This window comes from Erpetoichthys calabaricus, chromosome 18, assembly GCF_900747795.2.
Source record: "Erpetoichthys calabaricus chromosome 18, fErpCal1.3, whole genome shotgun sequence".
Lineage (NCBI taxonomy): Eukaryota > Metazoa > Chordata > Cladistia > Polypteriformes > Polypteridae > Erpetoichthys > Erpetoichthys calabaricus.
Genome location: NC_041411.2, coordinates 87530446 through 87542259, shown reverse-complemented (window position 1 = coordinate 87542259; position 11814 = coordinate 87530446). Strand labels below are relative to the sequence as shown.

Below are 11814 nucleotides of genomic sequence, written 5' to 3'. Positions count from 1 at the left end.
CATTGCTGGTTTAAAGTTAAAAGTAATTAGTGCTGCATGCTCCCAACCTCCTCCTCTTTCGGATACTGCACAGTATATTCGATTTCTATTATTGGATGGAATGTGGAGCAGGTGGCCTCGGATTAAACGTTAATAAAGTTTCCTCTGCCACCTGCCTGAATCAGGGAGCAAAGACTGGGGGCCCCTGGTCACCTTAACTCAGGATGGCTACACATTTCCCCGTTTTTTTTCGACAGGGTAAAATGGACGCCCTTCACATGCTAGTTTCCAACCTCTCAACTATGAAACAATGATGCAGTTTATTAACATTTTTAAGATGTGTATATGGTCATTTTGCTGCCCTTTACCGAGACTGGTACATCTAATTTCTCTTGGCTTTTTTTTTTTAAATTCGCAGTCGTCTCCAAACACCACTTTCTTTGTTTGTTTTCTAAGCAGAGCCAAAATCCTACACAACGCATCTTTATATTTCGAGACCACAGCCTCCAAGATTAGCTGTTCCATGGAGAGAGGACGCGCGCGCAAGGTGCGTCTGTTGTGTTTACAAACACGCGGCTGCGCCCCCAAGCGATCTGTGCCCGCCCCGCCTCTAAACCCACCCCGTCGCCAATCCAACCGGCTGCGCCGATGTTTCGGCTGTCAGAGCATTCCAGCGGAGTAGCACACACGAGCGGGTCCGAGCCGAGCCGAGCCGGGAAGCTGAGGCCATCCGAGAGTCAGCGCGGAGTCGGACGGGTGGCAGTTAACGCAATTTGCGAGTGCACCGCGAACCTGACGGGCAAGTACTTTCATCTGCTGTTACTGATTCCTCCGTTCAGCTGTCGCCTGAGATGGAGAGCGGGCAGGGGGCTCTCGTGAAGCAAATGTGTGCCTGGACACTTAAAGGGAAACAGAACGTGGCCCTTTGCGCCGTGTCACGCGTGTGCTTGTGTGTGTGCGTCCTTGTCGGTGTTCGTGGCGGAAGAGCAGCGTGGTCTATAAGAGAGCGAGGAAAGGGCAGCTCGCTGCTTGACTTTGACCATGTCCTTTTCGAACGTATGCGATCCGTTCAAACTTTAGCCTTGCATTTTTCTGTCATGATAATGTATTCTATACATGTCACGATAGCCCGGAGACTCTGTGACACGCAACTTTTTAATTATTATCGATAATAACCGCTGTGACCAGGTGAGTGCTGCGCGCCTTCCCAATTATTAACACAGCCGAAGAATGAAGACAGGTGACAATCCACGGGCAGCGTGATGCTGAAGAACTCGGCGAGCGTTCACGCGTGGCTGCCGGATAACTAGTGGCTGTCAAACGCGCAGTGGGGATCTGCCCGCCGCGGTACGTGCTGGAAAGTCTCCTCGACTCCAGTTCTTAGCTTCAGCACAAAGACTTTAAGCCTAGGCTGTCACGTGACCCGTCCCTTCATAACATACTAAGGTTTTATACCGTTATGTCAATGTGAAGCTCCTTATCGTCAGTTGTATTCCAATGCACTGACAGATCGGATTTCGGAACACGCGTGTTGACAAATTAGGTATGGATTTTTTTAACGATATTGTTATCGATGTGGATAACTATTTGAACAAAACTAGCCTATAATACCATTTGTTTTGTATATGTAACCTTTCAACAGTAACAGTCATTTGGGGCTTTAAACTATAGTTCCACACCTTACGATTCAAGACGCAATTAGAAAGGTCTGGGGACTTATATTCTAGTTATTTTAATTGTTAAAACAATGCAAACTCAATTGTTTCCTAACCTAGTTAAAAGCATATATGCAGGATGTTAGAGGCAGACTGAGCTAATGTATTTATTTGTACGTCCAAGTTGCCGTTTCTGAAGGATGGATGGCAGCCTAGTTTGAACTTTGTGGCAGGGCATACTGTTAAGGACTATCTATATACAGTAAGTAAAAGACAGATTGTTTGATTGTTTCTGGTAGGTTATATATAATATAAAAATGTATAGCTGCATCCTGAAGCTATGATCAAATGTACATAAAGACTGACATACAGAATTGGTGACATGTAACGTTAGAAACAATATAGGAACTAGAGAAAACAAATGATTTATTGATCCAGAAATGGGTTACGGGGTTGTGGATGAGTATATGGGTGGTGAGTGGTTCCTGAAGTTTATCCAGTCCAGCATTATGGCGTGGTTTTCTTGAGAGGCAGCTGTTGATTGAGGATTTTGAGCAGGCTTTAGTTTGAGTCCTCGAATGTCCCTCATGTACTCTGCTGGAGACTGTTTTGAAGGTGCCTGTACCACAGTTAAGGCTTTGGAATTCAAACCTAGAGCTTGTGGGTTCAGATCCCACTATTGACACTGTGTGGCCCTGAACAAGTCACTTTACCTGCCTGTGCTCCATTTTGGAAAACAAAAGAACAAAATAAATGTAAGCAATTGTATGTCTCAAATGTTGTAAGGCACCTTGGGCAAAGTTGCCAGCCAAATAACAATAATGTTGACATTCCTGTGAGACAGCAGGTAATTATGGTTGGACACTGTCTGCTTAAAGTACAGCAATATACACTCCTTTCAAGCAAGGTTGTAATGTAAATGACAGGATCTAGTTGAATTTGTATCATATTGCCAATAGCAAGTAGTTTAGATAACTGGCTGTCTCGTGCAATTGTGCCTTATATACTGATACCTGTTGTTCTTCAAGGAGTTATCCAACAATTCAACAAGGGTGTCACACTTCTGTAGATAATGGAAGTGGTTGGCACAGGCTTGTGGTAAGCTTTCTCATAGGTTTGGTAGCCTTCCTGCAATTGCCTTTTTGCTGTTGTGTATGTATGACTAACCTTTGACACTATAGTCACTGTGAAGAGCTTCTCGAGAGCAGCAAGAGCTTTTCTACAATTATTATTGCTAGCTTTGTCTCACAGTATAGTATAACCACTTGAAGTTTATTTTGCCACCCTATGAAATCTATTAATTCAGCCTCTGTTAAACTATTTTAGTTGTTTGCATAATCAACAAGTGAACCTTATCCCCAGTTTTCCAGGATTTCAACCTATCTCAATATTCTGTTTTTTAAGCCTAATGTACACTCTGTAGTGGTTATTATGTGCATAATGAACATGCAAACTTTATGTCATTTTTGGTTCTACTCAAATATTTTTTGTCACAGACTGTTATGAAGACAGTGTGCCCTGGTACTGTCATGTGGGACTATAAACCAAATATTACCTGTGCTCACCGCTTAGTGACTATGTGACTTTGAGCAACTTATTTCATTTGTGTAAAATTCAGTTGCACATGCAAAGCATCTTGGGAGTGTTTACTGCAGAATGCAACTATATTAATTTATGAAAATACTTTCCTACTTCCTAACATCTATGCTTCTTATTAGTTTTCACAGAGATGCCAGAAGAAACAGCACAAAGGCTAAGCCCCCAAGGAGTTCCGTACAAAGATCTTCCACATATTGTTAACGAAGATGGACAGTACCTGTTCTGCAAGTCGTGGGAGCCTAAGGGTCAGCCACGGTAATTTGGTTTTACAATTATTATTGCTGCTAGAGATGAAAAGATATCTTAGCTATGCAAGATTAAATATTGCTATAAAAGTGTAGTACAAAGCTCATCATAAAGGAGGCTTAAAATTGCAATTTATCTTATGGTTATCTGCAGTTCATTGTTTGAAATTGTTTAGTGTCTGTCAGAGATGGAAGGTTTAATTAAAGTGAGCTTAAGAGTCCTTCTACAGAAAGTTCAATCTTGATAGATATTTCTGTAATACACATAAGTTCTGGTATAGTAGTAAAATCTGTACTTCCAATTTACTTAATCCATATGTAGTTAAGGGTCACAAAGTCCAGAGCATTAGGCTCACAGCAGGTTCTAATCCTGGATATCATTTTGGTCTGCAGCCACAAGAAACACTTGTGCATACAACCACACTCAGTGTACTATGACAATTTAGCATTGCCAATTGAAATAAATTGCAGGATCACGGCATATAGAAGGAAAACTGAAATACCCCAAGAAAAGCACGTGCCCAGGCCACTTTAGCCGTGAGACAGAAGTGCTATCCACTATGCCACCTGTTGCTCAGCAAGTGCTGTAAGCCGGTTTGTGTATGAGGAGAGAAAGAATGGAATGAGGTCAGCTTTAGTCCTTTCCTGAGAGCAGATTGAAGTAAATGATAAGAGGCATGACCTGGAATCCCTGTGAAGTTCTGATTCTAGATTTAGTGTGTGTATACACACTAAATTTATTTATTTATTTTTCCACCTATTCATATATGTCATCCTGGGGGACATAGATCTATCTATCTATCTATCTATCTATCTATCTATCTATCTATCTATCTATCTATCTGTCTGTCTGTCTGTCTGTCTGTCTGTCTGTCTGTCTGTCTGTCTGTCTGTCTGTCTATCTATCTATCTATCTATCTATCTGTTGTGTAAGAATAAAAGTACATTTAAAAAAACACTAATAATAATTCAGTGTTGTTCGTAATGTTCTTCATTTATTTTCTCATGTCCCATTAGCCACCGACTGCTGTAGAATCACATCACCATGCTACTTTATTAATAATATATAAATAAATTTAAGTAGTTATTTGTACCATTGGACATGAATATTATTTTATTGTCAATGTTTAATTTTCTGCGGTGGGTTGGCACCCTGCCCAGGATTGGTTCCCTGCCTTGTGCCCTGTGTTGGCTGGGATTGGCTCCAGCAGACCCCCGTGACCCTGTGTTCGGATTCAGCGGGTTGGAAAATGGATGGATGTATGTTTAATTTTCCATCCATTATTGTAATGCATTACCAGGAGCCAGCCTTGAGAAAGATGCCATGATAGAGCACACTCATTCACCTTGGGGTAATATAGATTTGCCAGTCAACATAGCCCGATATTTTTGCACTGTGGAATGAAACTAGAATACCTAGAAAAATAATCTAAATGAATATGCAAGATGATAAATGAAGCTATGCCAACTATGTATTGTTGATTACATTAGACACGCGTATAGTGTTGTATGGTGTCTTTTATACCGTTGTTTTAGTTTGTTAATTTTTTCTTGGTTTAGTTTTATGTTGTGTTCAGTGCCTATTTCTTCTCTCTGTTTCTCAGTGTGCAGCGCCTGTCTCTAGTAGATGTTTTGATCTTGGCAGTTTTTAAGGGGCGTAAGCCCCGAGTGAAATAAGTGCTTAAATGTTATCTGTGACCCATTGCATGTTTGACTGTGTATTAAGAAAAGCTGACCAGACCTCACTATCCCTAGCAACATTCTGAAAACATTCCTTGGGAAGACCCGGGTGCTACCATGACAATCAGAAAAAAATATAATGCAGAAAAAATGGCCGATCTAGACAACCAAATGGAGTGTATAAAACTGTACCAAGGGAAACAGTGCTTCATCTGTAGCTGTTGTCACCTCAGTGTTGACAGAGGCTGAAGTCAGTCAGTGACTATATGATTGTGAGCATGACTAGTACCCTGGAATGGGCCAATTCCTTCCTTGCCAGTTGTGTTGCCAGGATAGCCACCAGTCTCCCTTAACCTTGAGCTAGGTTCTGGAATGTTATGTTAAAGTATAAAATACATATTCCTCAGATAAGATATAAATGATAACATATCTTTCAGGTTAAACTGTAATCTTTATCAATGAACCAGCAACATTTAGTAACAGATTTTCTATTTCAATGTGATATTGATATTATTCTGAAAAGATTTTAATGAAAGTCCTTGTAAATAGTTTTGATCACCATATCATATACTATAGGGAGGTTTTCCTTTCAAACTTAAAAATAAAATCCTTCATTAGGTAATGGTGCATAACATTATTTTGCTTATTCAAAATTCCTCAAGCAGTGTATCAAGCAGTGACCCAGTGGCCATTTTTCAAGTACTGCATCTCAATATTAAAAAAGTAATTTAGCGGAGGATGTGGCTGATGCATTGGGTGGGTTCTAGTATTGATTCAAAACCTCTTAATGCTTTCTGTCATGAATTCAGCATTTTCATTATTAACTAATTTACTTTCAGTTTATTGTTATTTTCTTACAGGAAATTTGTTTAAAAGAAAATAAGTCATAATTGCCTATTATTATAAGATTTGTTGTTTCTAATGTTAAAACGTTCTGTAGAATAAAGCACTCTTTCTTTTATATACTGTATGTTGTTAGGTGCCAGTTAGACATACGTTGTTTCTATAGATGATTTGCAGCTTTAAAAGGCTCACCCAGACACCCATCAATGCATTCTTGAAAGAAACGTATACCACCAAGAAAGGCCATTTTGAAACTTGTGATAGGAAATTGAATACAAGCATAGCTTTTTACTACGCACAGTGAAAGAAAGAGGAAATAACACATTTGAATTAAAGGGAAGGTATGACTTCTGTTTAAAAATAAATGTCACCACAATTCTAGATTAAGATGGTGTGCAGACTCCGGATGTACGAATGAGACCATGTAACCACATTGTTCATACGATACCAACTACAAACTGGGCTATTTATTTGGCTTCTCCAGTGGTAAAATTTACCAAGAACGGTGTCTTATGTCTTACAGTGTCTCCTTGACACCATCATAATGTATGTCCCAGCAATCCTCCATTTGTTCTCTGTTATAAACACACTGGACATCTGCTTCCACTACTGTACAATAGAAACCCAAGTGATTGTGAAAAAATAGGAGCACTTCAAAAGTAGTGACATTTTTAAGATGAAAATATGTAACATTAACCAATGGCCTTCTTGGTTCACTAGAAGCATCATTACTCACATTTTGAGTATAACTGTGCATATAACCTATCTTAAAACCCCATGGACAAGTACAGAAAATTGTCCTGCTTATGAAAGGAGTTTACAGCCATGATTGTATGCATTACTGTCAAGTGTGAATTTCCCATCGGGATTAATAAAGTATCTATCTATCTATCTATCTATCTATCTATCTATCTATCTATCTATCTATCTATCTATCTATCTATCTATCTATCTATCTATCTATCTATCTATCTATCTATCTATCTATCTATCTATCTATCTATCTATCTATCAAGTTGGGGAGCATGCACTGGTACAGTGTGTTGCCACACCCACCACACGACGAAAGAACTCGGGATCCAGGTTGGCAACCCCCCAGGCAGACACGCGGTCCAGTCCCACCCTCCGGAAATGACCCTTTATCCGCCGCAGCGAGGTGTTACGTGGTTGACCCCTTGACCTGGTCCAGCCACTCGGGTCCCCGACAATGAGGACTGAGCAACAGCTCATTCGACACAAAGTCAAACCAGTTGCACCCAAAGATTCTCCAGAGAGACACAGTACCAAAGGAGTCCAGTCTTCGTCTCAGGTCACAGGATAGCGTCCATGTCTCACAACCATATAGCAAGACAGGAAGCACCAGGACTCTAAAGACTTGGACCTTTGTCCTTTTGCATAGATATCGGGAGCGTCACACACCCCTTTCCAGCAACCTCATGACCCCCAATGCTCTCCCAATCCGTCTATTGACTTCATAGGTAGAGTCACCAGAGACATGAATGTCACTGCCAAGTACCACTGGACTGCGTTATACTTAATTGAAGGTATGGGAGTATTTGTTTGCAATTTACACAAAAGATTCTCTGAAGGCATTAGATACTCATATGGCTAGACCTTAGCAGCATTAGATGTCTTGTTGTCCAGTCGAAGTATAGCAATGAAAAGGTAACAGACACCTGCAGCCTCTGCTTACATATGTTTTTCAGAAATTTCCTTTATCAACTCCTGAAAATGTTTTGAAGGCTATTGAAAGGCTAGAAGTTGATATTCTTGTGAAAAAGTCACAAACTAATAACATATTGTTAACAAATAACAACAATACAATTTATTTTGTATGGTACAGAACCAGAGCTTTTATGCCAGTTTAACTGTTTTCTTTATCATACATTCATACAGAATACGGGAAACACATTTTCAACAAAAACATTTCACATTTTATCATAAATACAATGCATTTGTTCATATATACTCAATGCAAGCATACATAGACTATCCATCCATCCATTTACCAACCCGCTGAATCCTAATTACAGGGTCACGGGGGTCTGCTGGAGTCAGTCCCAGCCAACACAGGGCACAAGGCAGGAAACAAACCCCGGGCAGGGCGCCAGCTCACAGCAGGGCATACATAGACTATTTTATGCTGTATCGCAATTCACAAATTTTTCATCAGTTGTACTGTTTTAGACAACAATAAAAATGCTGAAGCTTGATGTTTGTCTTAAAAAATGGTAATAATATGAACAAAAATTTCAGTTTTTTTGGTAAAAGTAGAATTAAACAAACCTTCTAGGATTTATATTAGTCAGATGCACAATAAATCAGATTTAACAGTACTGTATATGGAACACACACCTTGCACAATGGAAGAACAAAAACAGAGACCCAGATCTGCTTCTCTTAGAAAATAGTCAGATTACATTTGTCAGTTTTGAAAGTTAAGAGCCAATCATATCACATGTTTGGTTCTCACGGAAAGCAGGACATGTTTATTTGAACAGAAATAAATGCTTTATCTCCCATGAGGCGGCAACAGTGCTGTGACACGGAGTGTTTAAAGATGTACATTCTCAAATGTTTTTCTTTATTTTATACTTATTTATTTTTGATTTCACATTTACAGTGATGATATTTTTTGTGCTAAGTACAGCTAAGACCTTATTTTGCAATAGATGTTTTTTTCTTGCCAGGTGTAGCTACGATCAGCTGCAGTGGAGCATTCAGCTCCTTTGCTGCAAAACAGTTTTAGATGCAATTAACACTTTCAAATTCATTAAAATCTGCATGTTATAATTCAGGAGCCGGCATTGTATTTGACTTTTAACTGTTTGATCAGCTGACGCACTAATTTCTCAAGGCACGCTAATGTTATTCTCAAACCTCCAGTCTGATTACTTCAGCCAGCAATACCGCAATCATGTCAATAAAATCTAAACACAATGGGACTTTATGGCAGATGGTTAGGTTTGAAAGCAAAACATCATTTCTAAATATTTTTCCAGGTTCGGGACATTCACATTTTGCCTTCTTTTGTGTAAAATCACATTTATTTATTTGCTCCGACTGCTGTCAGAATATGTGGTGGCTCAAAGGAAGCCTACATTTGGATTAAGCATGTTTAGAAAATGAAGGACTGGATGAATGGATGAATGGGTTTGGCAAATATTTAAGTGGATGGCTGAGTATTATAGTCTATCAACTATGTAAAAATGTACTTTTGTTAAGACTAAGTACATAGGCAATAATTAGTAGACATATGTAGAAATTTGCTGTGGAACTAATAGAAGTCAGGATAAAAGTTACATTTTCTCTAAGAACAGTTTCCAAGTATAGTAGTTATAGTCTACACGTATATATGTCTCAATATGTGTCTTTTATGCATAATCTCTCATTTTTCATTGTATTATCATAAATGGCCCACCTCATCATCCAGATACATTCTTTAATGACTTTGTTAAAAGTTCTTACCATATGCCTCTAAGATATTTGCCGTCTTTCAGAGTGTTGCTTCATATCATTAATCTTACCATCAGAAGTTGTAGTGTGAATACAGAATCTTTATTTCCTCATTTGACTGTACTTAATCATCTTCTGCAAATCATGGGAGATTTCAATTGGCTAAATTAAATTAGCTGAAATAATTGCATTCCATCGACCAAATTTTAATTGTAGGGTGTAGATGTTGTTTTTATGTATATACTGTAAGAAACCTGTCCTGTTTCTTTAACTGTTTTGAAGTAATAGTTTCTTATCAGTTTGCTTTTTGTAAAACTGGACTTGAGCTATTTGATCTATAAAACAGGTATTTGTTATTTCCTTGGAGTTCTTCCTGGTTTCGTTATTTTCAAGGGTATTAGGTACCTGTAAATGGATAGATTTGAAGATTGAAAATGTGAAGTGTTGAGTTTAGTTTTTTGTTGATTTAGTTTTACATCAGTCTGTGATGATGTTACATAACAAACTAAACCATACCAATAGTTTACCTGGATTTCTTCGTTCACACATACACATGGAAATCTCATCTTTTGTAAGGTAGCAGACTACTTTTTATTGTTTAAAAGGAAGTGTGTTGGTGAGCTGCAATGTTTGCTCCTTCTGTTTTTATATTTTAATTATCACTTTACACCAGGGGTGGGCACAGTCGTTCCTGGACGGCCGCAGTGGCTGCAGGTTTTTGTTCCAACCTAGTTGCTTAATAAGAAGCACTTATTGCTCAAGTAACACTTCTGCTTCATTTTAATTGTCTCGCTCGTTAAGATTTTGAATCCTTCATTGCTTATTTTAGTCTTAAACAGCTGTATTTTGGTTTTTAATGGCTCCTTATTAGCAATAAGATGCAAATGACAAAAGAAACCAGCATTTCTCCATTTAGCTTGTTTCCATTTACACCTGTCTGGTTTAATTAAAATCTTGGAAGGAAAGTGAAGAGAAAAAAAGTAAAGGACTGAGAATTACTCATCTGTTTTAGACTTCAAATCATTTGAGTTATATCCTTAGAAAGGAAGACAAAAATCTAGAATATGAGAATGACCTGACATGCCAAATTTAAAGCAGTAACAAGTCATGAAATTAAATTATTGACAAAGATTGTTTTCTAATTAGGCAACTGGGTTGGAGCAAAAAAAGCCACTGTGGCCCTCCAGGACTGGCTTTGCCCACCCCTGCTTTACACTGTGTACTGCTGTATCAAAAGGTACTTTAAAGACAAACAGTGCTCTGGATGTGCAAATTTAAAAACAGTACATACAGGAACGATTCGAATGCATGCTGCACTTTATTCTTTTGGTAAACTGCACTTTGCTCAGCGTCTGATCTAGACATTGGCCAGGCTCCAAGCCCTCAGTTCCCCCAGCTTCACCTCTGCTTCAGTGCTGTCGTGGAAAACAGGGTCTGAAAAGCAGGTGACACACAGCTGCATCTTGTTGTTACTGTGTTCCTTTTGAATAGTAGTTTTCCTGTTTCAAAATTGGTCCAATTGAGACACTGTCCAAACAGATAACCTTAGGAAATCACTACATTTTTGTGAAATGATCCAAGTGGTAGCTCCAGTCTCTTGTCTTTGGTTTGTTCCCACACAATATGGGTACTTTCGTGTTAACGGTATGAACATTCTGAACTTTCTGCTTTTATTCTCATCATGCCTACCTGGGAATTATTGAAATGAGTTCTAGGTCTCAAATGGACACATTGTGGGGTCTTCATTCCTGGAATTTTTGACCTGGCTTTATTTAAACATGCACTCAACCCAAGAATTTACAGGTAAATACTTAAATAGACTTTATGTGTGAAAGGGGTTGTGTTACTTATAATAATATCCATTATTTTATGTAACAATTCTCTTTAGCTAAGTGATAAAAGTTCAGAGATGTAATTGTCATTATATATATTAGGTGAAAACAATTCATCTTCCAAGTTTATTGTCATGAGCACAGAGTATGGTGGCATTCTTACTTGCATGTCTGGCCAACGTGTAATACGTCGCCACATTCCAGCTGCACGCACCGCCAGTATTACTTGTTAGAGTTATGCACAACCTATATGGCAAGGTCAACATGCTCAACATGTGGAGGGTGAAACATCTTTAAGTGATTCATCACTGTTTCTTCTAGTATTGTTGTGTAACACCGTGACTATGTTTTTACATGTATGAAATACCATAAAAAGAATGAGTTTATACACAAAGGAAAAAAAATGTAAGCATCCAAATTGAAGGAAGCTACCGCACAAAAGAATATCTGCAACGTCAATGTCGAGCGCTCCACCCAGTGAAAACTCTGCTGCACGGGGCTTAATCCCAATATTACAGCATTTGT

General features: G+C 38.8%; 1 protein-coding gene across 2 annotated transcripts in view; it reads left to right on the top strand.

Moving 5' to 3' along the window:
- The first annotated feature begins 586 nt into the window (after positions 1 to 586).
- mgll (monoglyceride lipase) overlaps positions 587 to 11814 on the top strand; it is a 204865-nt gene continuing 193637 nt past the window's right edge. The window contains exons 1-2 of one of the 2 annotated variants that reach the window (XM_028824024.2): positions 587 to 778; positions 3353 to 3488. In XM_028824024.2, coding sequence (XP_028679857.1) covers positions 628 to 778; positions 3353 to 3488 — 287 coding nt within the window. In that variant the 5' untranslated portion in view covers positions 587 to 627. Of the gene's footprint in view, positions 779 to 1391; positions 1523 to 3352; positions 3489 to 11814 lie in introns of those variants that run through there. The other variant, XM_051921170.1, reaches the window with a different exon arrangement.